The sequence below is a fragment of the Triturus cristatus genome, chromosome 5_1 (genome assembly GCF_964204655.1).
Source record: "Triturus cristatus chromosome 5_1, aTriCri1.1, whole genome shotgun sequence".
Lineage (NCBI taxonomy): Eukaryota > Metazoa > Chordata > Amphibia > Caudata > Salamandridae > Triturus > Triturus cristatus.
In genome coordinates this window covers 89,847,785-89,875,660 of record NC_140587.1, presented here as the reverse complement: position 1 = coordinate 89,875,660, position 27,876 = coordinate 89,847,785, and the positions used below count along the sequence as shown (strand labels likewise).

The 27,876-nt window shown below is 46.5% G+C and overlaps 1 protein-coding gene across 1 annotated transcript in view; it reads left to right on the top strand.

Moving 5' to 3' along the window:
* The window catches only part of LOC146830286 (E3 ubiquitin-protein ligase TRIM39-like), a 316,726-nt gene extending 310,912 nt beyond the window's left edge, over positions 1-5,814 (top strand). Inside the window, exon 6 of the mRNA XM_085604475.1 lies at positions 588-5,814. Within this exon, the coding sequence (XP_085460601.1) occupies positions 588-1,099 (512 nt within the window). The 3' untranslated portion in view covers positions 1,100-5,814. The remainder of the gene's footprint in view (positions 1-587) is intronic.
* The last annotated feature ends 22,062 nt before the right edge of the window (positions 5,815-27,876 follow it).

Genomic DNA, 27,876 nt, shown 5'->3' with positions numbered 1-27,876 from the left:
CTTGTTCTTTCTAGGTAGGTGATGCAGAACAGTATATTATACGGTACGCTTCTTCCAGTAGATGCTATACAGTGTGGTATATTGTAAAGTACAGTTTGCGCCTTTCAAATCGGTGCTGTCTAGTGAAGTTTACAGTACAGTGTGTTCCCTTCAGATAGGTCCTGCCCAGTGCAGTGTGAAGTAATGTGGCCCTTTCAGATGGATCCTGTCTAGTGCAGTGAACAGTACAGTCCGCTCCTTCCAAATAGGTATTGTCTAGTGCAGTGCGCCTAGAGACCCTTACAGGTGATTTGCTGCGCTTTATAAATCCTGATTGATTTGATTGATGCAGGGCAGTACAGTGTGTTTCTACCACGTAGCTGCTGTATAGTGAAGTGTATTGTACAAGTGTTGTCTAGTGTAGTGTATAGTACAGTGTGTGTGCGCCTTTCAGATAAGTGATGTCTAGTGCAGTACAGTGCACTGTGACCTTCCAGATAGTTGCCGTATAGATGGTTTTGCCTTCTGTCAATTATCTGAAAATAAACTACAATGATATGCTTTATTTGTGTGCATTATATCTCTAATTCTATATCTCTTCTCTGCAGTGATGATGACTCTGGATGAAGATACAGCACATCCAAAGCTCCAACTGTCTGAGGGGGGAAAACATGTGAAATGGACAGACACAATCCAGCCCTTGTCAGACACCCCCAAGAGATTCAGCTGCTGGTGTGTGCTGGGGAGCGAGGGGTTCACCTCAGGCAAACAATACTGGGAGGTGCAGTTGATGCAGGAGGAGGCAGCATGGACTGTGGGGGTCATAGCAGAGTCTGTGAACAGGAAGCAAAGGATCACATGGTCACCTGAGGGGGGAGTCTGGGCCGTGGAGAGAGGGTGGAATGATCAATACTGGGCTCTCACCTCCCCTCTGACCCCTCTGTATCCTTCAGAGAGGCCCTGGAAGCTGGGGGTTTATCTGGACTACGAGAAGGGGTGGTTGTCCCTGTACAATGCGGACTCCATGGAGCATCTCTACACTTTCCCCAATACCCACTTCATTCACAAGCTCTTTCCAATCTTCAATCTCTGGGGGGAATCAGAGATGAGGCTGGTGTAGGAGCTGCAGCCCTCTCCCCCCTCCCCCCCCTCCAAGGACCAGAGCGGTGGCTGGTGCAGGAGCTGAAGAACCCAAGGGACAGAGCTGGGGCTGATGTAGGAGCTGCACCCGGAGCAGAGCTGAGGCCCAAGGAGTACAGCTGAGGCTGCTGTAGAGGCTGCAGCCCCCCCCCCCCAGAAGCAGAGCTGATGCTGGTGAAGGAGCTGCAGCCCCCCAGGAGCAGAGCTGAGACAGGTGTAGGAGCTGCATTCCCTCCAAGGAGCAAGGCTGAGGCTGGTGTAGGAGCTACAGCCCCCAGGGAGCAGAGCGGAGGCTCGTGTAAGAGCTGCAGACCCTCAGGAGCAGAGCTGAGGGTGGTGTAGGGGCAGCAGCACCCCCTGCCCTTGTGGAATGTTTAAGGGAGGCGGGGAAGTAGCTCCCCTGCTGGTGCCCAATGGGGGGGAGCCTGTGTCCATGACTCCTGTGTTTTGAGAGGTGTGTTACCTTATTGATGGTCTGTGAGGGAAGGGCCATGTAATTTCATCTCCCAGCTCAGACTTAACCCTTTCTGCTCCTAATATGTCAATTAGTTACAATCCAATACTAACTCGATGAGCACACCTGATACTAAATACAGGCACTACTACCTCCTGTCACAGGCACTACTGGTTCCAAACACAGGCATTGGTGACTCTATTTTAAATAACCCTGACTCCAAAATACAGGCGCTGCTGACTCTAGTCACAGGTACTGCTGACTCTGGTCACAGCCGCTTCTCAGTCTAGTCACAGACACTCCTGTCTCATTAAAGATAATGGTAACTCCAGACACAGGACCTCCTGACTCTAGGCCCTGCTCACTCAGTTACAGATAATCCTGACACCAAGCACAGAACAACCCATCTCCAGTACAGCAAATACTGACTCCCAAACATAGGCATTTCAGATAACACTGACTCCAAATATAGGCACTGCTAACTCTATTACAGATAATCCTGACTCCAAGCACTGGTCTAACAGACTTCTGTCACAAGCACTCCTGATTCCAAACATATGCACTGCTAACTTCAAGCACTTCTGAATCCAAGCACAGATACTCCTGACTTCAGGCACAGGCACTGTTAGCTCCAAGCACAGGCACTGACTGCTGATTAAAGTGGGCACTGCTTATTCCAGTCACTGGCACTGCTTATTCAAAATATTGCTTATTAAATACACAGTCACTGATGCCTCCATTACAGCTAACATGGACTTCAAACACAGGTGTAGCTGTCTCCAAGTGCATGTACTACTGATGTAACACACTATCACTGCTTACTTCACGGACAGGCACTGTTCACAGGTAAACCAGACTGCATTCACAGGCACTCCTGATTCCAAGCACAGGCACTGCTGATTCAAAACGTAGGAACAACTGTGTCCAGTCATGGGCAATGCTCATTCAAAATAGGCTCTAATGATTCCACCCACTCCTAAATTCAAAGATGGACACTGCTGATAAAACTCAGGCACTGCTGACTCGAAACACAGGCATTGCTAACTCAATTTCAGATCACTCCGGCTCAATGACGTGTATTGCTCTCTCAGTTAAAAATAATTCTTCGTCCAAACACAGACACTCCTGACTCTGGCACACGTAATGCTCACTCCAGGCACATCTAAGCTAAATAACAGTTAATCCTGACTTCAACCACAGGCACTGCTGATCCCAATCACTCCTGACTCATTACAGATAATGCTGACTCCGATCCCTCTAGCTCCTGACTACAGGCACGGCTTACTAATATTGCTGATGCTGAGAATCAAGCACAAGCACTGCTGATTCAGAAGATAAATGCTGCTGATTCAAAACCCAGTAATAACTGCCTTCAGTAACAGGCATTCCTGATTCCAGACACTCTGTACTTTAAGCAAGGCACTACTGACTCCAAACACAAGAATTGCTGGCTCAAGCACATGCACTGCTCTCTTATAAAGAATTCTTACTCCAAGCAGAGACTCATGTACACATAATACTTACTACAGGCACTGCTAACTGAACTACAGGCAATCCTGATTCCAAGCACAGGGACCTTTTCAAAACACAGGCATTGATCTCTCCAGGTACAGGAGATAACCCAGACTCCAATTATAGTCAGTCCCGACTCGAAGCACTGACACTGCTGATTCAATGAAAGAAGTCATTGGCTCCAATCATAGGTAGTGCTGACTCCAAGCATTAAGAAGAAGAGAGGATGGACGGAATTCTGAACAAATCAAATATTCACCCTGTAGGAAGGTGGAATCTGACTATATGGTTGCCCCCACTTTTTTCCTGGTGTTTTGCTGGTTTATGACTTAGTTGGACTGGGATCCTGCTATTCAGGGCCCCAGTCTAGCTGCTTCCTCTCTAAAATGGTTTGCATGTACATTAGGTATATATCTAATTGGATTCTGGAGTGCCTTATAAGCCCCTAGTATATGGTATACTATGTACCTAGGGCATAGGTACCTCAGAGGCCTACCAGGGGCTGCAGCATATATTATGCCACCCCTGGGAAGCACTCCAAAATGGCACCACAGGTCCGCTACTGAGCATGGGTAAGGGTGTGCTTGCACCCCTTACTGTGGTATAGGCTACCTATATCACTACCTTATACAGACACATATAAACCTATAAGCCACTCCTATGGCAGGCCTTGACAATCCTGAAGGCAGAGTGCTTGGTTTTATATGAGAGGGTGCCCAAGCATGAGCTGAACCCCTCTGCAGCTTACTTCAATACTTCATACTACCTTATGGCTGTTCTGTGATACAGCCATACCATATACTCTTAAGTGCATTATAACCTCGCGGTAAATGCTAACTTTGGAATGGCTGCATCAAAACATGTCGTGTTTGGTGTCAAATGCTTTGGAATACTATCCCCCCCCGCCCCCCTACCCCGCCAGTCCTGGCGGCGGGGGTAGCATTCCACCCTTCTAGAGGGAGAGACATGTTCACACTGGCTAAAACCGGTTAAAACTTTCCAAAGCCCTGGCATCACACAATGGATGCCACTGCCACAGACACAGGTCTGCCCTCCTGCTGCTGAGGGAAACTCCGGCAGGGGGCGCCTGGACAATAGGTTTCCTGTCACCGGGAGGTGTAACTACCTCCCCAGACAGGCAGATGTGTATTGGGGCAGGGTGGGTGCATTCAGAGAATGCTTTTGAGACACTGCCTGGGGCACACAAGGTGTCCCTGTGCATAGCCCAGTTCAAACCGGTTGCAGGAGCACTCAGCCCCTGCTCTGGCGCGAAACTGGACAAAGGGGAATGGGTGTAACCACCCCCACCCCAGGTCCACCCATAGGTGGGGCCTTAGAGTTAGTCCATCCCCTAAACAACATATATCCTGGACCTTCGACTTTCTATTACGACTAGAAGACAGAAGAAATCTCCCTTGGGGTCAAGGAGTGACTCCCCTGCTTGTCAAGCACCAAAGAAGCAACTGACCGGTCTGCAATTCTGAAGCTCCCGCCGGACGCCGAAGTGTCTGCATCCCCAGAGGTGGATTTCCAGACTTCCCCGAGGCTACCCTGAGTCCACAGCAAAGCTGAGTCCCGTGGCTATCGTGGGTGACGTGGAACCATGACCCCTGGACACCGTGAACTTTTGCAGCAACGCTATCTTCCTGGTCATCCTCGAAGTTGTGCTTTTGGCTCCGAGTAGCCCCAACCTTGAGCACCTCCTACACCGAAGATTGTTGGCCTCCACTCCACGAGTGACCCGTGGGCCAGCTCCAAGTGCGACCGCTTGAGGCTCCTTCGCGATCACTAGCCCGTTGGCTAGCAGATCCCCACGAAGGCAACTCCTTCTCTGCTTGGGCTTTCCTGGTTGCTCCACACGTGCCCTTACTTACCCTCGCTGGGTGAGTCCATCGGACCTTGCTGGTCTGCACCGCAGTCCTTTCTCTGCATTCCTGTGACTTGTCGTTGCCAAGGCTTGTTGGGTCCATTCTGGTCGCCGACACCGCAGCACTCGACAGACTTTGTGGGACAGCTTGAATCCGGCTCGTGGACTTCGTCAACGCCTCCTGGACCTCGTGGCTGAAGAGTCAAGACACCTATCAACTCACCTGAAGCACCCAACATCTGTGGGCATTGGTATATCTTGCCCTACCCAGGTCACTGGCTAGTGACCCAGACTCTGTCCCCTCTGCTTTCAGGTTTCTTACATCCTAGATCCAGGCTTGGATCTCTTCGGACACTTCTCCTCTTCACGGCAGCAGCAGTTCTTTGCAGGCTTCCATTGGAATAGACGACGCGACCAGACACCAAAAGACACCTATGCACCCGGCTTCCCTGGGTGAGGTAACTCGAGTACTCCAGTGCGCTCGTGGGTGCTAGCCCTAGAATTACATAAGTCCAAGAGGGTTTGGTCCTGACTCGATTAGAAGTGTCCCTAATCTTTATGATTCCAACCGCGACATTCCCCATAGAAGATAATAGGAACCCGCGGTTGTGTTTTCACACTGCATACGGCTCCCGTGGGTCCCGTGTGTCACTACCTTGGGTGGTTCCTTGGGGTCCCAGCGATTAGTACAGGCAATAGGCCTAGTGCCTATTCCAGTCATGGTTCTTATACCACTTTTTTTGTATATGGTTGTATTTGTGATTTTACTGATGCTTAATCACTTGTAACTTAAGTACTTCGAACTCCAGTCTCATAAAGAGACTAGAGGGGTGTGTGTTATCTTAAATACATATATTTTAAATATATACCTGGTGTGGTTGTCTTTTCATTTGATCATTTAAGAGATTATAGACTGTTAAAACAAGCTGCTTTACATTCCTTCAAGACTTAGTCTGAAGGCTGCTCTCCATAGCTACCACTAGGATAGCTTTCAATAAAGGTTGTCTTTAACCATTCACCATAAGGGGTTGTTTGGACTGATACAAGGTGCCCACTAGAACTAGTGGGCAGCATATATCAGGCCACCTTCTCACAAACCCCCAGTCACAGATCTGTGTTTAATCCATTGCATATTTGCTCACCACACCACCCCAGTTTGGAACCTGCCATATGCAAATCAGCCTTGAGCGTGCTCCACATGGGAACAGTGCAGCACAAACTGTCAGGCCAGGTCCTCCCTGGACCAGAGAAAAGCATCTTGGAACCGGTTTCATGGTATCATCCCTCAGCCAGGTTAGCTTTAATCCAGGGGCACAGTGAGCATGGGACCAATGTCTGGGCATACCCTTAACACCTAGGGCAGCAAAAGCAAAAAGAACAGATGATGGACGGAATACTGAAAAAATCAAACATTCGCTACCCAGTCACACATCTGCGTTCAATCCATCATTTATTTGCTCCCCACATCACCTCCTCAGTTTGGACCCAGCCAAGCACTGGCACTGCTGATTCAGGTAAAGAATTCCTTGACTTCAAGCCTAGGCTCTGCTTACTCAAAACACATGCACTGCTGAATCCAAAAAACATAGGCACTGGAGACTTCACTAATACCGACTACGAACAGGCTCTTTTGACCCTGAGGCTCTTGATAACCTAATGCTTGGATTGGTATCAGAGATAACTGTCACAGTTGACACCAGACACAGGCACTCCAGATCCCCACACAGACACTTCTGAATGCAAAGTCAGGCACTTCAGATTCACATCACAGGAACTGTAGACTCCAGGTACAGACAGATATGACTCCAAGCACTGCTGATTAAAAAAACACAGCCATTCCTCACTCCAATCACACACACTGCTGCTTCAGTTTCAAATAACTCTGACCAGAAGCAGAGACACTGCTAGCTCCAAGCATAGCCACAGCTGATTCTAGCAAAGACACTGCTGACGCCAAGCATAGTCATTACTGACTCAAATGCAGATAACCCTGTTCCCAGTCAGAGGCACGTCAAGCACAGGCACCGCAGACTTGAAATAGAGGCACTCCAGCCCCGGGCGCTGCTGACTCCTAGCACAGAATCTCATGTTTCTCAGGACATGGACTGATAATTCAAAGCATGTGTATTGTTCACTCCAAGCACCAACACTCTTGACTCAGTTACAGATTGTTCTGACTCAAAGCACCAGCACTCCTGACACCAAGCACAAAAACTGATTACTTCATAAAGAGTTACCACTGACATATTTACAGATAACCCTAACTCCAAACTTAGGCACCCCTCATTCAACAAGGCACTACTGACATCTGTTACAGGCGCTGCTATTTACAAGCGTGGGCATTTCTGGTTAAAAACACAAGCACATCTGATGCAGAATACGACACTGCTGACTCCACTCTTAACTCAATTATAGATGAGTGTGACTCCAATCACAGGCACCAATGACTTCAAACACAGGCACCGCTCATCCTAAGCAGGGTAACCTCTGATCTAATTTAAAACACAGAATTTCCTTTTTTATAACGGGCACTACTTTCTTCAGTTACATGTGCTTCTGACTCTAAGCAGAGACACTGATGACTTCTGAGTCACAGGTATTGGTGATTGGAAACACAGGCACTTGCGATGTCAGGCACAGGCACTGAGGATTCAATGCACAGACGCCTCTGATACAAAACACCGGCACTGAGGCGCTCCTGACTCCAAGCACAGGCACTGCTGATTCCAAACACAAGGACTGTGGATTTAAAACTCAAACCCAGCTGACTTCAAGCACAATCACAGATAACATTCTCTCCAGGCACTGTCACTCATCAATGACAAATAATCCTGACTCCAGTCACATCTGGCTCAGTACTGCTGATGCTGGCTCCAAGCACAGACACTTCTGACAAACAGAGGGCCTGCTGACATCAAGAACAAGTACTCTCGACTCCAGACACAGATACTTCCAAATTAAAATGCAGGCATATCTGATTCAAAACACAGGCACTACTGACACCTGACTTCAAGCTCAGGGATTTTTGATTCAAAACATAGGCACTTCTGAGTCCAAGCACAGACACTGCTACTTCCAAGCACAGACCTTCCTCACTCCTACACAGGCACATCTGATTACAAAAATAGGCATTGCTTATTGCAAACAAAGGCATTGCTGGTTCCAAGCACAGACACTTGTCTCTCCCACCAAATGCACTTCTAAGTCAAAATATAGGCATTGCTGATTTAAACCACACGTGCTTCTAACTTAATTATTGATAGATGTTGAGGTACACTGTTGATTAAGAAAACAGGCGCTGTTGACTCATAATAAAGTAACGGATGACCTCTGAAAGAGCAGGCACTCCTGCTTCGAAGGACAGGAGGTGTTGATTCAAAATACATCATCTATGGGCTCAAGCTAATTCATTCCTAATTCAAGTAAAGATAATTCTAACTTGAAGCTCAGAAACTCCTGACTAAAAGCACATGCAATTCTCACTCAAATACAAAGAATCATAACTCCAGGCACAAGTGCATCTGACTCCAAGCACAAGTGCATCTGACTCCAGGCACAAGTGCATCTGACTCCAGGCACAAGTGCATCTGACTCCAAGCACAAGAGCATCTGACTCCAAGCACAATAGCATCTGACTCCAGGCACAAGTGCATCTGACTCCAAGCACAAGAGCATCTGACTCCAAGCACAATAGCATCTGACTCCAGGCACAAGTGCATCTGACTCCAAGCACAATAGCATCTGACTCCAAGCACAAGTGCATCTGACTCCAGGCACAAGTGCATCTGACTCCAGGCACAAGTGCATCTGACTCCAAGCACAAGTGCATCTGACTCCAAGCACAAGTGCATCTGACTCCAAGCACAAGTGCATCTGACTCCAGGCACAAGTGCATCTGACTCCAAGCACAAGTGCATCTGACTCCAAGCACAATAGCATCTGACTCCAAGCACAAGTGCATCTGACTCCAGGCACAAGTGCATCTGACTCCAAGCACAAGTGCATCTGACTCCAAGCACAATAGCATCTGACTCCAAGCACAATAGCATCTGACTCCAGGCACAAGTGCATCTGACTCCAGGCACAAGTGCATCTGACTCCAGGCACAAGTGCATCTGACTCCAGGCACAAGTGCATCTGATTCCAAGCACAAGTGCATCTGACTCCAAGCACAATAGCATCTGACTCCAAACACAAGTGCATCTGACTCCAGGCACAAGTGCATCTGACTCCAAGCACAATAGCATCTGACTCCAAGCACAAGTGCATCTGACTCCAAGCACAATAGCATCTGACTCCAGGCACAAGTGCATCTGACTCCAAGCACAAGTGCATCTGACTCCAAGCACAATAGCATCTGACTCCAAGCACAAGTGCATCTGACTCCAGGCACAAGTGCATCTGACTCCAAGCACAAGTGCATCTGACTCCAGGCACAAGTGCATCTGACTCCAAGCACAAGTGCATCTGACTCCAAGCACAAGTGCATCTGACTCCAAGCACAAGTGCATCTGACTCCAAGCACAAGAGCATCTGACTCCACGCACAAGTGCATCTGACTCCAAGCACAAGTGCATCTGACTGCAGGCACAAGTGCATCTGACTCCAAGCACAAGTGCATCTGACTCCAAGCACAAGAGCATCTGACTCCACGCACAAGTGCATCTGACTCCAAGCACAAGTGCATCTGACTCCAGGCACAAGTGCATCTGACTCCAGGCACAAGTGCATCTGACTCTAAGCAAAAGTGCATCTGATTCCAGTACAGCTAATCCTGACTAAGGCACAAGCATTGCTGATTAAACCACAGGCACTGCTTACTCCAAGGACAAGCACTTCTGATTCAAAACAGGCATTGCTGAATCAAAACACAGGCACTTGCCTCCAGTCACAGGCACTCCCACATAAAATACAAGCATGTCTTATTTAAAGCTAAGGCATTGCCTGTTCCAGTCACAGGCACTGTTTACTCAATTTCAGATCACCTTCACTCCAAGCACTTGCAGTGCCTACTTCAAACACATGCACTGCTAACTTTTAAGTACAGGCACACCTGATTCAATTACAGCTAATCGGGACTCCAAGGGCAGGCCCAGCTGATTCAAAACAAAGGCACAGCTCACTCGAAGCATAGGTACTGCTGACTCCGTTCCAGATAACAGAAATTTCAAGTTCAGGCACTGCTCAATCAAGGCACTGGTAATTGAAAGACAATCACTGCTGAGTAGAAACACAGGAAGTTCTGATTCAAGACCCAGGCACTGCTGAGTACAAGCCCAGGCAGATATGATTAAAAATACTGGCACGGTTGATTCAAAACATGGGTATTGCTGACTCCAACCATATGAAGTCTTGGCACCACACACTGCTCAATTACAAACAATTCTGATTTCAGCAGAGAACACTCCTGATGTAAATACAGTTAATAATAAATTCAGACACACTCACTGCTATATGGCTTATAAATCTAAGAGAAATTGTGTCATTTATTTCTTGTGAAAATTTGGTTGCATTCTACAAAAGTTTTGGAGAATTATGCTTTCTTAGCGAAATGTGATTCTTCTTTTTCTCGTATCACTGTTTTTCCCGCATGCACACTTCGAATTAGAAAAGCTTGCAAGGTACCTGCAGGAGACCAATTTGAATAGAAAATGTCTCCCCACTAGATATTTTCTACTTAAACCAGTCTCCTACTAATAATTGGGGAACATTTTTAACTAGCGGTGCATGCTTGGGTAAAAAAACTAAAATAGGCCATTATTTTGAGAGATGTCATCACTTATCCAAATGCAAAATCTGGAACTTTGCCAACATAATTCAAATTTCTTCAAAGCATAGTTTAATTAAAGATCACTCCGGACCCAAACACAGGCACTTCTGACTGCAAAAAGTGGTGGTGCTGCTGATTCAAAACACAGGCACTGCTGACAGAAGACATAAGCACGTCGTATTCCAAACACAGGCACTGTTGATTCAAAACAGACACTGATGGCCCCAAACAAACACTGCTGACTCAATTACAGAAACCATTGAAAGGCACTATTGGTTTAAAGCACAGGCACTGCTAACCCAAAACACAAGCACTGCTAACTCCAAGCACAGTCACTGCTGACTCGAAAAACATATGCTATTGATTCACTGAATTACAGATAAAGCTGATTTCAAGCACAGACACTCCTGGCACCAGTACATCTAATGGTGACTCCAAGCACAGGCACCGCTGACTCAGTTGTACATAACCCTGACTCCAAGCACAGACAGTGCTGATCAAAACACATACATTTCTCATTCCATACACAGATATTACTAACTCAACTCAATTACAGAAACATAGATTTTAAGCACGGGCTCTGCTGAATCCAAGCATAGGCACTCCGAATTGAAACAAAGGCACTGTTAGGTTGCCCGCAAAGATGTTTCATTTTTTTTTTTAAAAAGGCACTGCTGGCTAAATTATACAGAATCCTAACTTCAAACACAGGCAGGGCTGTCTCAAAATATAGGAATTGCTAGCTCCAAGCACAGATACTGCGGATGCAATCACAGAAATACTCATTTCAAACACAGGCTCCGCTAAGTTCAAGAACAGGCACGGCTAATTGAAACACAGGCACTGCTGATTACAAGCACAGGTGTTTCTTATTCAAAACACAGGCACTTCTGACTCATCAAAATCCCTGATTCTAAGCAGATGCACTGCCAAGTCTAAGCACAGGCACTGCTGAATAAAACAAAGGTAATGGTGACTCGAAGTCACGAGAACTGCTCACTCTAAGTGCAGTCACAGCAGACACAAGTCACAGGCCCTTCTGACTCCAGTACATCTAATGCTGACTCCGAGAACAGGCACTCCTAACCCAACCATGATCACTCCTGACTCCAGTGCAGCTGATCTTCACTCCAAGCACACTCATGTCTGGCACCAGTATAGATAGCCTGACCTGATCTCAAGCTCACAGCACACACATTTAGCTAATACTGACTCCAAGTACAATTACTCCTGATTGAAGCAGAGGCACACTGACACCAAGCATAGAAACGCGCTCCAGACATTAATACAACACATTTTGCTTCCAGTCCTAGGCACTCCTGAATCTGATACAGACTCCATGACTTGTCTCCCAGCACAGACACTCATAGCCCCAAGCACGGACACTCCTGACTTGAAGCCCAGGCATTCTTCCTTTCAAGCTTAGCAAATCCTGACTTCCAGTACCAGCACTTATTATGCCATGTACAAGCACTTCTGAGTTGAAGCACAGGCACACTTGAGACCAAGAACAGGCTTCCCTGACTCCAGTACCACCAGTCTGGCCTCATTGTAAGGAAATGTTCTTACAGGCACTAATCCTGAGTCTATGCACAGATACTGCTGATTCAAAACACAGGCACTGCTGACGTCATCACAGCTAATGCTGCATGGCACTGCTGACTCCAAAGGCAGACACTTGACAATAGTTCACACTATTGATTCAAATACAAGCGCTGCTGGCTCCAGCCACATGCACCTCTGACTCCAGTGGAATATACTATGCCTGAAAGAGTGCATTCATACCCAGTACACTCTCTCTGGGTCAACCGCTGCTATACAAGAATGCAGGCACAATACCTCAGACAGCTAGGGATGTGCACATTGGTGCGGATCATGCGACGTACTTGCTCAGACTTGTACAGTGAGTTTTCTCAGCTCTGTTAAACAGAGGAGCACTGAACACAATAAAAAGTTATTTCATTTCATTTTTTTTCATTTTTCAAGCTTTATTGCGGCTATATTTACCATAAAAGCACATACAAATACACAAAACAACAGATCAAGCAATCCATTTCATTCATATAATCTCAGATTATTACTTAATTGTTAGACATTTGTTCCTTTAAAAGTTTTAAATATTTCCAGAATTCTAAAATTATGTAACAATAATATTCTAAAAAAAAAATATATATATTTCTGCTCTCTCAAAGTTCATTTTGTTTGATCTTAGATTAAAGCAACATTGTTAATCAGGTTCCTTCGTGATATCCACATTAAATGTAGATATTTACCTACTGCAAAGACAATCACTGGGTCGGTGTCTGTTTTTAGTATCCTAAAAAAGGCCAGATATTGCTTTATGCCCAGGTTTTTACACAGCTGGATTATCCAATTCTTCCTAATGTAAGCATAAGCTGGGCAGAAAAGGATAACATGAACAGAGGTTTCATCCTCTATGTGGCAACCAGGGCAGGGGCGTACTACTCCCCCTTTCCACCTATCAATGTTGTGAAAAAGGGGCAATGTGCCGTATCGAAATTGTAAATAAAGCTTCTTTGCTAGGGTTGGTTGTATTAAATCAATCGCAGACTCAAAGCTATAAAAGGACTTAACATCCAAAAAAATATCAGTTAAGCTTGAGGTTTTTACTGAGCGAAAGAGATTCCTTAAGTTGGTTTCTTTAACAGCACTTGTCATAGTTTTCTTAGAGATAGCTGGGCAGGAAACTTCAGGGTTTAACCAGAGTTCCTCAAATCCGGTCAATGTAAGTGACTGTTTGACGAATGCTAGCCAAGGAATCCTACCAGAACCAATTGAAGCCATGACAACTTTGAGCTCCTCCTTATAGTTCACCAGCTCAGGAATGCTCCACAGACGCTTCCAATAAAGTATAGGTCGAACGGCAATAGCGTCTGCAATTGGGCAAATATTTAGATCAAATCTTAGCGGGACTAAAGGAGTGCTTTTTGGCAGATCCAGTAGTTGTCTTACAAAATTGTTTTCAGTTATTGATAGGTTGCTTACTAGTGTGTGTCCCCAGAGTTCTGCCCCATACAGGGATGATGCCCTTGCTTGGACTTTAAAGATTTCAAGTGGGGCACTAATTATTTTGAGGGTGCAGCTCTTCTGAACTTTTAGGATTCCCCCTGCTGCTTGAGTTAGTCTTAGGTTGGCCTTAGCCACTTGTGGACCCCATCCCATTTTGTCATTCAGGGTCAGACCCAAATATTCAAAGGTTGGGACCCTTTCAAGGGGTCTGCCATCCATCATTGGATGGGGGCAGTTAACAGTATTTGCGTTAAAAACCATGTACTTAGTCTTATTTATGTTAACCACCAGATTCCTTTTGGTACAAAATTTGGAGAATTGATCTAACACGCGCTGCATCCCCATTGGGGATTTTGAAAGCAGAAGCGTGTCATCCGCAAACATTAAGGCGGGAAATCTTCGGGCACCCAATTTGGGGGAGTCAATATCATTTTTGGCTAAGAGATCTTCGATAAGCCCGTTGAGAAAAAGAGAGAATAGAGTCGGGGCAAGGACACAGCCCTGCCTGACACCTTTCTCGATCGGGAAGGCTCCAGTTAACTGGCCTTGTTTACCAAAGCGTACTCTTGCAAAAGTGCCTTCGTGTAAGATTTTGAGCTGGTGGCATAAATATGGTGGAACCCCCATAGTTAGTAGGATGGTCCATAGTTGTTTCCTATCCACCATATCAAATGCAGATTTTAAATCGACGAATGTGAGATAAAGACTACCCCCTTCCAGGACCACGTGCTTCCAGTATAGCACTTGCAACCGGAATAGTTGGTCAATTGTTGATGTTTTCGCCCTGAATCCCGCCTGGAGCGGCGTCAATATGTTGTTATCACTAGACCAGGTCTCCAAGCGTTGTAACAATACCCTGGCGTAAATTTTTTGTGTGACATCAATAAGGCTAATCGGCCTGTAATTAGAAGGTTGGAGCGGAGAGCCCTTCTTGTGAATTGGGATAATCTCCGCCCCAAGCCAGGTACTTGGCAATGGTAACCCCTGCAATATCGCATTAAATAATACCAAAAGATAAGGGCCCCAGACTGTTGGTTCATCTCTAAATATATCACCTGGGATTCTATCAAGTCACGGTGCTTTATTAGGCTGGATCCTTAAGATGGCCGACTTTACTTCCTCCAGTGTGAATAATTGCACTGGCCATGTAGGATTCAGGGCCAAAAGGCTCTGAGAGGCTTCACTAGTACATGAACGAGAGAGAGAATAAAGATCTTTAAAATAAGTGGACCAAGCTTCCTCAGATATATTTGGGACAGTTGCGGATCTTCCTTCTGATTTCCCAGTATGGACAAGGTTCCAAAAGGTCCTTGAATCCTTTGCCACAAGTGCAGATGAAATAGCAACCCAACGGTCAGCCTCCCATTCAGATTTTGCACCATTTAGCATTTTCTTGTATATCTGTCTTGCTTCAATAATGCAATGCCTATTGCCTTGGCTTATAGCCAGTAATAGTGCAGATTTTGCGTCCCTACATCCTCTATTAAACCATGGATTATCACCATGGCATAATTTAGATTTAACAGAACCTTCTTTATAAAAGGTGTCCTTTAATAAAGTGACCATTTCACTATGGATATCGGAAATTACAATCATATCAGTGGTAAGGGGATAGATGAGGGCAGAATTTGCCCTTTCGAGCAGGGGGATTATATTTCTATATAGATTTGACATTGTTTCAGTAGAAGATTTCGCGGCCGCCCATCAAATTCTTCTCCCACCTTGCTCTAGTCTTAAATCACAGCTGGGGGTACTGGTTATGGCGACGTCCCCACTGGTTAGTTGGAAATCCATCTCGATTATCAAGGGATTGTGGTCACTTTCGGTACGCGAAGGGACGGTAAAGTCTAAAAATTTTGGCCAGGATGCTAAACTCACCAAAAAATAGTCTATCACTGACGTATGCCCCATGCCGTTATAGGTGTATTGAGCAGGGGTATCACTCTTAAAGCGACCGTAGCAGGCTCTGAGGGAGAATGTATAAGTGAGGGAGGTCAGCTGAAGAACTAGGGCTGACCAATTTTTTGCGGGATAGGCGTTAAAAAGTTATATATATCCTGCAAAGCAACAAATATTTGTATCATGTACCATGTGAATCCTCATGTCACGTTTTATGCGGCACTTTCAAGTATTATCTAGACGATTGCTTCGCAAACCTTTTAGAACCAAGCCCTAACAACAAACATTCAACCCACCTAGCTTTAATTGACATGATACAGTGGTTTCTAATGTAACTAAAACATTGCATGGTAGCCCACTGTCACTACAAACAGCACATTTTTCATTGAAATGGACACAAAATTTGCACAGTAATAATAAAGCTCAATTGCACACAAATGATAATGTGTGTAAATCGGGTTCCTGTGAATATTTATTATTTGTACATCACGAAGTAAAATGTCTTGATTTGTATGATCCTATTCAAATCTTTGCGTCCATTTCACTACAGAATTACCCAACAAATTTGTTAGGCCTTGATGGAGTTTGCAGAGTTCCGCGTGACAGAAATATTTTCCACTGCACTGCGTCGAGTTCCGCAAGCGGCGGAGGGCATCACGTTGCACTGTTCACACGATGTTTAGCGCTGGATGTTTGTCCTGCACTGTTAGACAGTGTGAATGGCACCATGCGCAGCACAAGAGGGCGCTGCTTCTTTCTGCCGCTGGAGAAGATGTTGTACTTGAGCACCCGCTTCCTTAACGCAAACGGAAGGTTTCTCAATGCACACAGTAGCGATCTTCCCTGACCGCCCGTGTTGAGAAATCTTGCTGGGAGGTGGGCTGGAGTAAAATTTTCCTAGCTCGAGCTAGTCAAAGTAATGTTTGCCAGTGAGGAGAAAACTCCACTCCACAGAGTTTTTCTGTAACTGCGCGGAGTGGGTAATACTCCGTGAGTGGAGCGGAATTTCACGCCTAGCCCTAACATTAACCTGTGCTCATAATCTGGTAACTTGGGACAGAGCAGTCTGGGTTAATTCAGAAGCAATGTGTAAAGTATTTGTGCAACACTTCAACAGTAAAACAGTGAAAAGGCCTCACAAAAAGATTCCACCCGAGGTTAGAAAGATAGAGCAACATTTAATAGATAAAACAAGACCAATATGACAAAAATGTAATTAATAGAACTGGAGATATTACATTTCAAAGTTTCGAGGTAAAGTAGCACCAAGAAGTAAAAAGTGCTATTGGGGATATCTGGGCGCACCGGACCGGGACAAATTCACTAGTTTAGCCCAACTAAAACAAAGTGCCTTAAATCATCAATCAAGCAATCATTTGTAGAGCGCACTACTCACCCGTGAGGGTCTCAAGGCGCTGGGGGCAAGGGATAGGAGGAGTGCTGCTACTGCTCGAACAGCCAGGTCTTGAGGAGTCTCCTGAAGGTCAGTAGGTCCTGTGTCTGCCGCAGGTGGATGGGGAGGGTGTTCCAGGTCTTGGCGGCGAAGTGGGAGAATGATCTGCCAGCGAGGTCGGCGGAGCGGAGCTGGTGGTTCGGGTGTAGAAGGTGAGTCGGTTGTTGAGGTATGCAGGTCCGGTGTTGTGGAGTGCCTTGTGAGCGTGGGTGAGTAGCTTAAAGGTAATCCTCTTGTTGACGGGTAGCCAGTGCAGGTCTCTCAGGTGGGCTGTGATGTGGCTGTAGCGGGGGATGTCGAGGATGAGGCGTGCAGAGGCGTTCTGTATGTGTTGGAGTCGTTTCTGGAGTTTTGCCATGGTTCCCGCGTAGAGGGCGTTGCCGTAGTCTAGTCTGCTGCTATCGAGGGCCTGGGTGACCGTCCTTCTGGTTCCGGTGGGGATCCATCTGTAGATCTTGCAGAGCATGCAGAGGGTGTTGAAGCAGGAGGATGAGATGGCATTGACTTGCTGGGTCATTGATAGCGATGAGTCTAGGATGAACCCCAGGTTGCCTGCGTGGTCGGTGGGTGTCTGTGCAGCTCCCAGTGTGGTCGGCCACCAGGAGTCTACCAGGCGGAGGGGGTGGAGCCGAGAATGAGGACCTCCATCTTGTCTGAGTTCAGTTTCAGGCGGTTGTTCTTCATCCATTGGGTGACGGCCTTCATTCCTTTGTGGAGATTGGTTTTGGCAGTGGTGGGGGCTTTGCTGAGGGAGAGGATCAGCTGGTTGTCGTCGGCGTTTTAGATGTTGAGGTCGTGCGATCGGATGATGTTAGCGAGTGATGCCATGTAGACGTTGAAGAGTGTCAGGCTGAGGGATGATCCTTGGGGAACGCCGCAGATGATCTTGGTGGCTTCAGTTCGGAAAGTGGGAGGCGGACCCTCTGGGTTCTGTCGGTGAGGAAGGAGGTGGTCCTGTCCAGAGCTTTGTCATGGATCCCTGGGTTGTGGAGGCGTGTGCGTAGGGTGTGGTGGCAGACGGTGTCGAAGGCGGCCGAAATGTCCAGGAGGATGAGGGACACGTTTTCGCCGTTGTCCAGCATGGACATTGTTCTTTTCGAGGAAGCTTGTTAATTGCCTGTTGACAATCTTCTTGATGACTTTCGCCGGGAACGGGAGAAGGGAGATGGGCCGGAAGTTCTTGAGGTGCTTAGGGTCCTCCTTAGGTTTCTTGAGTAACGTGTTGATCTTGGCGTGCTTCCAACTCTCCAGGAAGGTGGCTGTCTCGAAGGAGTTGTTGACGATCTTCCGGAGGTGGGGTGCGATGATGGAGCTTGCTTTGTTGAAGATGTGGTGCGGGCAGGGGTCGGATGGTGAGCCGGAGTGGATGGTGTTCTTGATTTTGATGGTGTCGTCGTCGCTGACTTGGGTCCAGGAGAACAGGAGGCCGGTGTGGCTGGAGGGCGGTGATTCTGAGGTGTCGGTGGCTGTCGGGGGGTCTGGTTGTTGAAGCTGTCGTGGATGTCTGCGATCTTGGGGTGGAAGAATGTGGCTAGGGAGTCGCAGAGATCTTGTGATGGCAGGATGTTATTGGAGTTGGAGCTGGGGTTGGAGAGTTCCTTCACAATGTTGAAGAGCTTTGCTGTTGTGTGCGTTGTTGTCGATGCGTTCCTTGAAGGTGGTCCTTTTGGCGGTTCGGATGAGTTGGTGATGCCTACGGATGGTGTTAATGTGGGCTGTGTAGTTGTCTGGTGTCTTTTCGAGGTGCCACTTCTTCTCAAGTCTTCGGCAGGTCTGTTTGGATGCTTGGAGGTCGGCTGTGAACCAGATGGCTTTTCTGTCAGTGTGTCTGTTTGAGGGTTTCTTGATCGGTGCGAGAGTGTTGGCGCAGTCGTTGATCCATTGCCTGAGGTTGCGGGCGGCAGTGTCAGTTGGTTGGTTTCAGGCGAGGGTGGCGATTTGCTGGTCTTCGGTGACCTTGTTCCAGCTGCGGTGGGGGGTCCGTTGTGGAAGGTGGTGCGTAGTGGGTATCTCGAAGGTGAAGTGGATGCAGCGGTGGTCGGTCCAGTGAAGTTCGGTGGTGTGGCAGAAGGTGACATTGTTCCTGGCAGAAAATATGGGGTGGAGTGTGTGTCCAGCGGAATGGGTGGGAGTCATGATGAGTTGTTTGAGTCCAAGGTTTGCGAGGTTGTTGAGCAGGGTGGTGGAGTTGTTGTTGTTGGTGTTCTTGAGGTGAAAGTTCAGGTCTCCGAGGAGGATGTAGTCCGTGGGTGCGAGGGCGTGCGTACTGACGAGGTCAGCGATGGAGTCACTGAAATGTGGCCGGTGTCTGGGGGGGTCTGTAGATGAGGGTTCCTCTGAGGGTGGTGTTGGGATCGGTGTGGATCTGGAAGTGGAGGTGTTCAGCAATGCTGAGGGCGTCATCGGTGCTGGTTGAGATTCTGAGGGTGTTCCTGTGGACGATGGCGATTCCTCCTTCTATTCTGTTGGTGCGGTCCCTGCGGGTGATCTTGTAGCCGTCCGGGATGGTTATAGAATGTCGGGAGCCGATGAAGTGTTCATCCAGGTCTCCGTCAGGAAGGCGATGTCCGGGGAGGCTGAATCGAGTAGGTTCCAGAGTTCGATGGTGTGCTTGTGGACGGAGCGGGTGTTGAGTAGTATGCAGCTGAGGCCCGGTGGGCGGGGCGGTGGCTTGGAGACGGTGAAGCTGCAGTTCCGGCAGGAGAAGGGTCTGTGGGGCACAGCGGCCGCCATAAGAAGGGGTGGTGGGAGGGAGGAGCAGCTGGGAGGTGGGAGCGGGCACGAATGGGCGAGCGAGGGGGCTGGGCCGCAGGGGACGCAGCGGTAGGAAGGAGAAGGCTGAAACGCTGGGAGGGCTAGGGGGAAGGGGGAAAAACAGGCAGAGAAGGAGTACAAAAAAGGAGTACAAGCCGAAAACAGACTAAAATAGTTTAATCAATAGCAGAAAGAACAGACTATAGCAGTTTAATATAACAGCAGAACATAATACAACAAAATGACAGACAAGTAAAAGAGGCAGAGAAAAATGGAACAGAGCGCGCAGATACTCATGGCTCACCATTGGGCCACCAGGAATGAGGCGCAGGTGGGAGCCTGCGGGTGGAGGAGGGCTTCGAACTCACAACAGCAGCAAGAGTAAGGAGCAAGAGACACGGGCACAGCAGGTGGAGCTGTGCAGCTTGGAGAGCGACCTGCCTGCAACAGCGTCATGGTTGCAGAGCATTGCGTGGATCCTTGTCGAAGATATGTCACACAGCAGAGGCAATGTGTCAGTTCCGAGATGCCATGAGGCTGTGGTGTAAGGTCCTGAGGCGTCAACATCAAGGATCCTTTCGACAGGGCTTGCGATGTGAAGTCCAGTGTTGAGGATATGAGGCACAGCTGAAGCAATGCGTTGGTTCTGATGAGTGGTGAAGCTGCGAGGCAGAGTTGTGTTGTCAAGGCTGCCGTCGACAAGGATGTGGGGAGCTTGCGCCAACAAACGCTGCACACAGCAACTGTTCCAAAGGCGATGCATAGTTCCCAAGATGCAGAAGGAGGCAGTGATGTGAGTCTCTTGCGACGGGTCCAATTCACGCAGCAGCGGTGATGCATCGGTTCTGCCTGGGGGTGGTGTCGCTCAGCCAAGGAGATGCGGCGGTTCTGCTCAGAGATACGTCTCTCAGCAGAGAAGATGTGTTTGGTTCAAGGGTCCAGGACTGGGATGGCACCATTTGGCAGGGTAGAATGTCAGCTGGCTGAGTCCAGGAGAAGAAGCAGGGTGATTGGAAGTATTTTATGTCCCTGAAACTTCAGATCAGGAGGCCACCCAAATAGGCCTTGGAGTCATTCTGGGTTCTGGGGTCAATTGATGCAGGTCCAGTCCTTCTCACCCAGGCAGAGGGCAGCAGGCAGCGTGTCAGCACAGCAAAGCAGGAGTTCAACAGAGCAGCAGAGTGGCAGACCTTTAGCAGCATAGTGTACTGAAGTGGTGGTGTCTGAGGTCCAGTACTTATACCCATTGGTATCTCTGAAGTGGGGGTGACTTCAAAGACAGGTTTCAAGTGCACAGAGGCCCTTCCCTGGCTCCACACGCACCGCAGGGGGGTATGCAGCCCTTTGTGTGGAGACAGGGCATAGCCTATTCAGGTGTAAGTGAGGCTGGGTCCAGCTCCTCCTTCCCATCTTGCCAGGATGGCCCATCAAGTCACACCTAAGCTCCCATTGTGTGTGGCTGTCTAAGGGAAATGCACAAAGCCCAACTGTCATCCACCGCAGACATGTGATCTGAGAACGACAGCAGGCTCCAAATGGCTGAAGCAAGAAAATGCCAACTTTCTGAAAGTTGTATTTTCAGAATTACAATTTAAAATCCGAACTACACGTAAGTTTGGATTTTTAATTGTGAATACAGAGACATCATACTTGAAAGTTTTATCTCTTCCCAATTGGAAATTACATTTATAAAATGTAGTCAGGTCATTCCAATGTTAGCCTACGGGAGAGATAGGCCTTGCAGTATTGAAAAATGAATTGAAGTTTTCATCACTACCAGGACACACAAATCTTGAAAGTGAATGACCTGCCTTTTAAAACATTGCACCCTGCCCTCTGGGCTCTCGGCCCAGCAAGGGGTCAGAACCCACAGTTTGGGAAACACTGATATAGCCAGCTACGGCATGTATAGTACACTTTTTTTTAATATCTCTAACATCTATGCATCTTCACAAAGTAATACAAATAATTTAAGTGTTACAAGTCATATCATCATCACACAACAAAATAAAGCTGAGCACATCATACAATACCTTTCACCTTGAGATGACCTACAATCATATGAGATTGTACACGATCTTCTAATGTTTTCTTTCACATTACGTCTAGGCCTGGCAGTAAAATACCGCTCTCCACGCAGAGTTTGCAGAGTTTTGCTCACTCCGCGTAGAGCGCAGAATTCTGAAAACCCCGGCGTAGCGGCATGGTGCAGAGGTTTTTCTCTTGTGCGGCTCGCCAATGTAAAGGTTGTGCACGTGATCAAGGAAAATCGTTCTCTAGACACCCTCCCGCCAAGATTTCTCAACACGGGCAGTCATGGCAGGTCGTTGTCGCTCGCGTTGAGTAACCTGCTGTTCACTTTGAGGAAGCTGCTGCTTGAGTAGAACATCTACTTGAGCAGCAGAAAGAAGCAGTGTCCTCTTATGCTGTGCGTGATCCTGTTTGCATTGATTTTACAGTGCGGGACAAACACCCGGCACTAAAAATCAATGCGAGCAGTGTTCCTTACTGCACTCTGTTGCTTGAAGAACTCCGCTGAGCGCAGCAGAGTTATCTCAGCAGTTCATGGAGTTCCATGTAGCAGAACTTTGTGAACTCCACCCAGGCCTAATTATGTCAGTTAGCAGAAACAACACTATACGTTTATAATATAAGAGCACCACTAAACCCGGCTCTGATGCCTGACATAGTGTCAACTCTGCAGAACTTACTTGTTCGGTGGGGAGTTTGTTGGATCAAGAAAATGCCCCTCCTCATTTAAGGCTGGGGAAACCACTTGCAGAATTGAGAAATCTCTCTGTATTAACTAGATAATTTTGGCAAAAGTCCTCTGCTGACCTGGTGGGACCAATTTTGCTAAAATATAACCTACCCCTGCTTATGGGGTTCTTTAATAATTTTTCATGCACATGCCCACCTTGCCTCGTATGGTCGTCCCAGGCAGTAAATGTGTCAGAAGGTCACTCTATAGGGCAGACTTTCTGATTCATTGACCTGGTAATGCTGCAGTTGACAGGTCAATGGGTCATATCTTTGCACCCTTGAGGCGCTGACATTGGAAAACTAATGGTTCTCTCTTCTCTAAATGACTTGAGGAAACTAATGGTGTGGAAGAGCTGTGCTCCATTCCATCAAACTGAAAATGAAGACCTTTGACTCTTCGTATCTCAGAATGACTATAAACATGCTTTGAACATAAGATACTTTTCAGAATGAAGCAGTGTTTAGTGTGTGTGCACACACAATAAAGTGTCTTATTTTACATGTCAAAAGACATCATGTGCCTTCCTCAAAACAGTGTAATGTTGTGGAAGAGTGACATGTGCACCTCACAAATAACAACAAAGACCCAATAAGCAATGCAGTAAAGCGATATTCAAAACCCAACTCAAGCTAACTCTTCAAACGCACGCATACAAATCGCCCGTCTGTTCCAGGGGAAGAATGAGATGTGAAATAAAGTAGCTTCACATGACCAAAGGCGTGTGAGCACTGGACACAGGGAGTAAGTGCACCAGAATGTGAATGGACAAGGAAAGGTCAATTTATATGAACTGTTGCAAATAGTGATAGAAGTCTTCACTGGAATAATCCATCAGGCAATATGACAACGTAATGCCTTTATTCTGCTGCTGGGCTCCTAGGTGCAGTATCCCAACTATACCATCTTATCAGGGCACTACCCTCTATCAACTGTAACTAAACATACTCAATCACCTCATTCACACAACAGTGCACACAGCATCACACTCTCAGTCAGCGTTCCTTCAGACACACGAAGTGCAGACGTCTGCAGTCCAAGACATTGTCATCCTCTTCCCTTACACCCAGAACAAAGAAACAAGAAACTTCTTCCACAGAACCAGCTGCAAGCAAAGTAATAATATGTCAACATAAACCACATCACATTCTCCATCAAATTAATACTCACTCCAAATACTAACCGCTGGCTCAACTACCTCATCAACCCTGACACCTTCAGTCATAAAGGGCAAGAAATACTGACTCACTGCTCCCTCACTTAAACAAGTAAATGTTAACACAACACACACTCGCTGTAAAACACCATCAGACTAACCAACCTGCTAGTCAGACCAAGCCAACCCATGGGTAAACTACACCCCATCATTTGACACACCACATCTTGAGGCCCTAGTCCCCACACATCACAGCACCAACCTGCTTCAGACACCCTCACACATTGTGGTAGTGCGCATCTTCCTTCCTTCCATATATGTTTTATCTAGAATTGGAAGTTAGAATGATGTGTTGGTTCTATTAGAGAATTAGAAGGGCGCAGAGGAGGAGATTCTAAAAGAGGGAGTTGGGAGATGACTGTTGGTGGATGAGGTGTAAATAAACCTACCTTCTCAACGTGCTTTGTTGTTCCTGGTTATTCAACTCCCGGAGAACACTAATTTATTTGGCGACGATCGGGCGAAAGGGCACCTCAACACCGATCAAATTCCGTCCAAGCGAAAGTCTTCTGGTGACAGTCTCGGAGTGGTTGACGACACATCTAACAGGAGAGAAGTCGAAATACATGCATCATCTGGAGGTAGCGTGAGTCGAGTCGCACTTTGGGTGGAGCGGTGCGCTTTTGGATGGAAATCAATTTTTGTTTGTTAAGTTGTGCCGGAATATTGTTTGCGCGAGACTGACGCGATATCAACTCGATTACGAGCGCGAGGGATCTGAGCATGCGCGCTACGAATCCAAAACGAGGCTTGACTCTGTCCAATGGGGAGTGACAACATCATTACTGGTGGCCATTTTGTGTGATTGGGAAGACACACACGGCAACGTTAATGTACGTGAAGTAAGCTGGAGCGTTTCGTGAGAGATCATAGGTGGATTTTCATCGAGTGTGGGCAAAAGTAAAGTAGAAGCTAACGCGTGCGCTTCAGGAGATCTTCATTTTCATTTTTGAAGAGCAGTGAGTTTGAACGCGTGCAGGTGCCACTGTCTATGGCATGAATAAAAAAAATAATAATAAAAGAGGAAAGTTGAAGGGAACATCGTTTTAGAAGTAACAGGTAACAATTATACTTACATGGAAATGTACAGGAACACAAGTTTGACGTTATGCAATAGGATATCATCCCAAAGGGAGGTGAAGAGGTTATTTTTGGTAGTTCTGCATAATAACAGACTTGCTAATTACAACTTTTCATTCCTGGTTTTTCGGGGACTGGCATATTTTTTTTTGTTTGTGGAGTGGAAGAGTAGAAAATGAAAGAGCCAGTTACATTCAATTGAATCAACATTTAATCTGTGAGATAATTTATTTACCAAGCCTAGATACTTAGGTGTTTTAAATAGTTTGTTCATAGTACATTTAAATAACAGTTTTTACTCAACAGGTTATTCCGGTATGCAGAATGTAACGCAGCCTCCGTTCTTTCTGACGAGCCCAGGTGAACCTAGTCTGAAGTGGCAAAAATGGAAGAAAATATTTATAAATTATGCAAGGGTATGTGGTACAAACCTAATTGCGGAACGTAAACATTCATTATTGCTGCATTGCCTTGGGGATGAGGGACAAGAGGTTTTAGAACACTTACCGGATCTAAGTGCTTCTGAACAAAGAAACCTGAATGAATATGAAATATGCATTGTACAATTAGATCGACATTATTTACCAAGGTTAAGTACTATAATGGAAAGGTATCATTTTGGTCTAAGGGAACAAAAGAAGGATGAATCTGTAGAAGACTTTGTTTCAGCTCTGAGGAAACTTGCATCTTCATGCAAATTTGGTCCTGCTGTAGAGGAGAGGATCAGGGATCAGTTTGTTTTGAAATGTGCACATGATAATATCAGGAAGGAACTCTGGTTGAAGGATGAACCTCCGCTAGAAGAAGTTATAATGATTGCTAAGCAAGTTGAGCACATGATGAAGTGCGTTGACGAATTGAGTGGGGAGAAGAGTAAAAGTGCATTAACTGAAACTCAGGTAGAAGAGGTGGTGTGTCAAGTACAAAAGAAAGAGGTGAAGGGAAAAGATATGAGTCTCCCTACGACTATTAATGTAGCTTACTCCTCTACTGGTGGCTAGCCTGTTTGTTTTAGGTGTGGTCAATCTGGACATTTTGCAAATTCACCTTATTGTCCTGGTCTGCGGGCCATTTGCAACACTTGTGGTCGGAAAGGGCATTTTGCAAAATGTTGCAAAAGCAAAAGTAATAAAGATAACAGTTTGTCTACTAAATATCAACTTGAAGTAAAAGTGGTCACTTTCCAGGTTGATGTAAGTAAGGGTGATCACCCCTCTCATATGGTGAATATAGATGGAGTATCTCTTGATTTCAAATTTGACTCCTCTTCACATTTGACAATGATTGGGGATGATGTCTTCATGCAACACTTTGCTAACAAAGCCAAACTTCTTAGGAATGATCTCTCTCCCGTGGGTTATGGTGGTTTACCTATAAAAATGTCTGGTTACTTTGTAGCTACCATTGATCTCTGTGGGAGGATGATCGCTGGGAAAGTATATGTTGCTAAGCATGGTGATTCTCTTATGGGTTGGCCTCACCAATGTTTACTTGGGGTGCGTTTGGACCCTAATGCCTCTCCACAGGTTCAGGTACAAGCGGTTGGAGATTCTTCTCTCACTTAACACCACATCAAGATAAAAAATGGGGCAGTACCTGTGGTTGCCAAAGTAAGAAGAATTCCGTCAAATGAACAGGCTGGTGTACAGAAAGAAATTGATAAATTGGTAAATGCAGGTATAATTGTACCGGTTGAAGCCACTGAATGGTTGGCTCCCATAGTCGTAGCCAAGAAGGCCAGTGGTGAGCTTCGCCTTTGCATTGACTTACGAGCTTTGAATAAAGAAGTCATTGTTGATAGGTTTCCGTTACCCAACATAGATGAGATAGTTAATACATTGGGTGGTGCAAAGTACTTTTCTACTCTTGATTTGGCATCAGCCTATCACCAGGTTGAATTAGATGACTCTTCTCAAGACCTAACTGCCTTCGTAACTCCCATGGGCCCTTTTATATTTTGTAGAATGCCATTTGGTCTTATCTCAGCGGCTTCTGTTTTTCAACGTATAATGTCGCACATTCTCAAAGGACTTACTGGGGTAAAATGTTATCAAGATGATCTTTTGATTTTTGGTAACACTTTTCATGAACACAAGCTGTACTGCAACGTCTAAGAGAAGCTGGACTTACTCTCAGAAAAGACAAATGCAAATTTGGGTTGGAAGAAGTAAATTATCTTGGCCAATGCATAACTGGGCATGGTGTTTTCTAGGCCTGGGCAAAAATTTCGTTCCGTTCGCGGAAATTGCGATAATTTGACATTTTTGCGTTCCGCGGAGAGCGCGAAAATGTCAAAAATTCCGGTTTCCGCAGCTTGGCGATAATTTGTTTCTTGCTCGCGCTGTAAAATGATACATTCTCGCGCGCGCGCGATCGCCTTACCTGAATCCCTGCGTTCGCCGACAAGTTTTCTTGATCCGGTCGCGTTCTCCATGAGATGTTGTATTGTTTTTAGCCATTTGCGCTGTCTCGCGACAGTTCGCGCCCGCAGTGACGTCATGCGTCGCGCGATCACGTCTTTCTTCTCGCGATCATGCACCGCGAGAACAACTCAAAACAAGATGGCCGCGCCTGCAAGCAACCACATGGGTAAGTTGGCGACCCGCAACCATGCAGAAAATCTCGCGAACATGCCGGAAAAAAACTTCCGCATCTTTGCGATATTTCTGCTTGTTTGCGATAATTTTAAACATTCTCGCGATAATTTGCGAAGGTTAATTCCGCAAATTCCGCCCACCCCTAGTGTTTTCCCTAAGAAGGAATTGGTGAATTCTATCATGAACATTTCTGAACCAGTCAACAAAGAAGAACTTCTATCTTTTCTTGGCATGGTAGAGTTCTACAGTACGTTTATCCCAGAATATGCTGGTAAAACCCACAATTTGAGGAAACTTACTGTAAGGAATGCGATGTTTCTGTGGTCAAGTGAGTGTGAGAAGGAGTTCAGTTCAATCAAGGAGG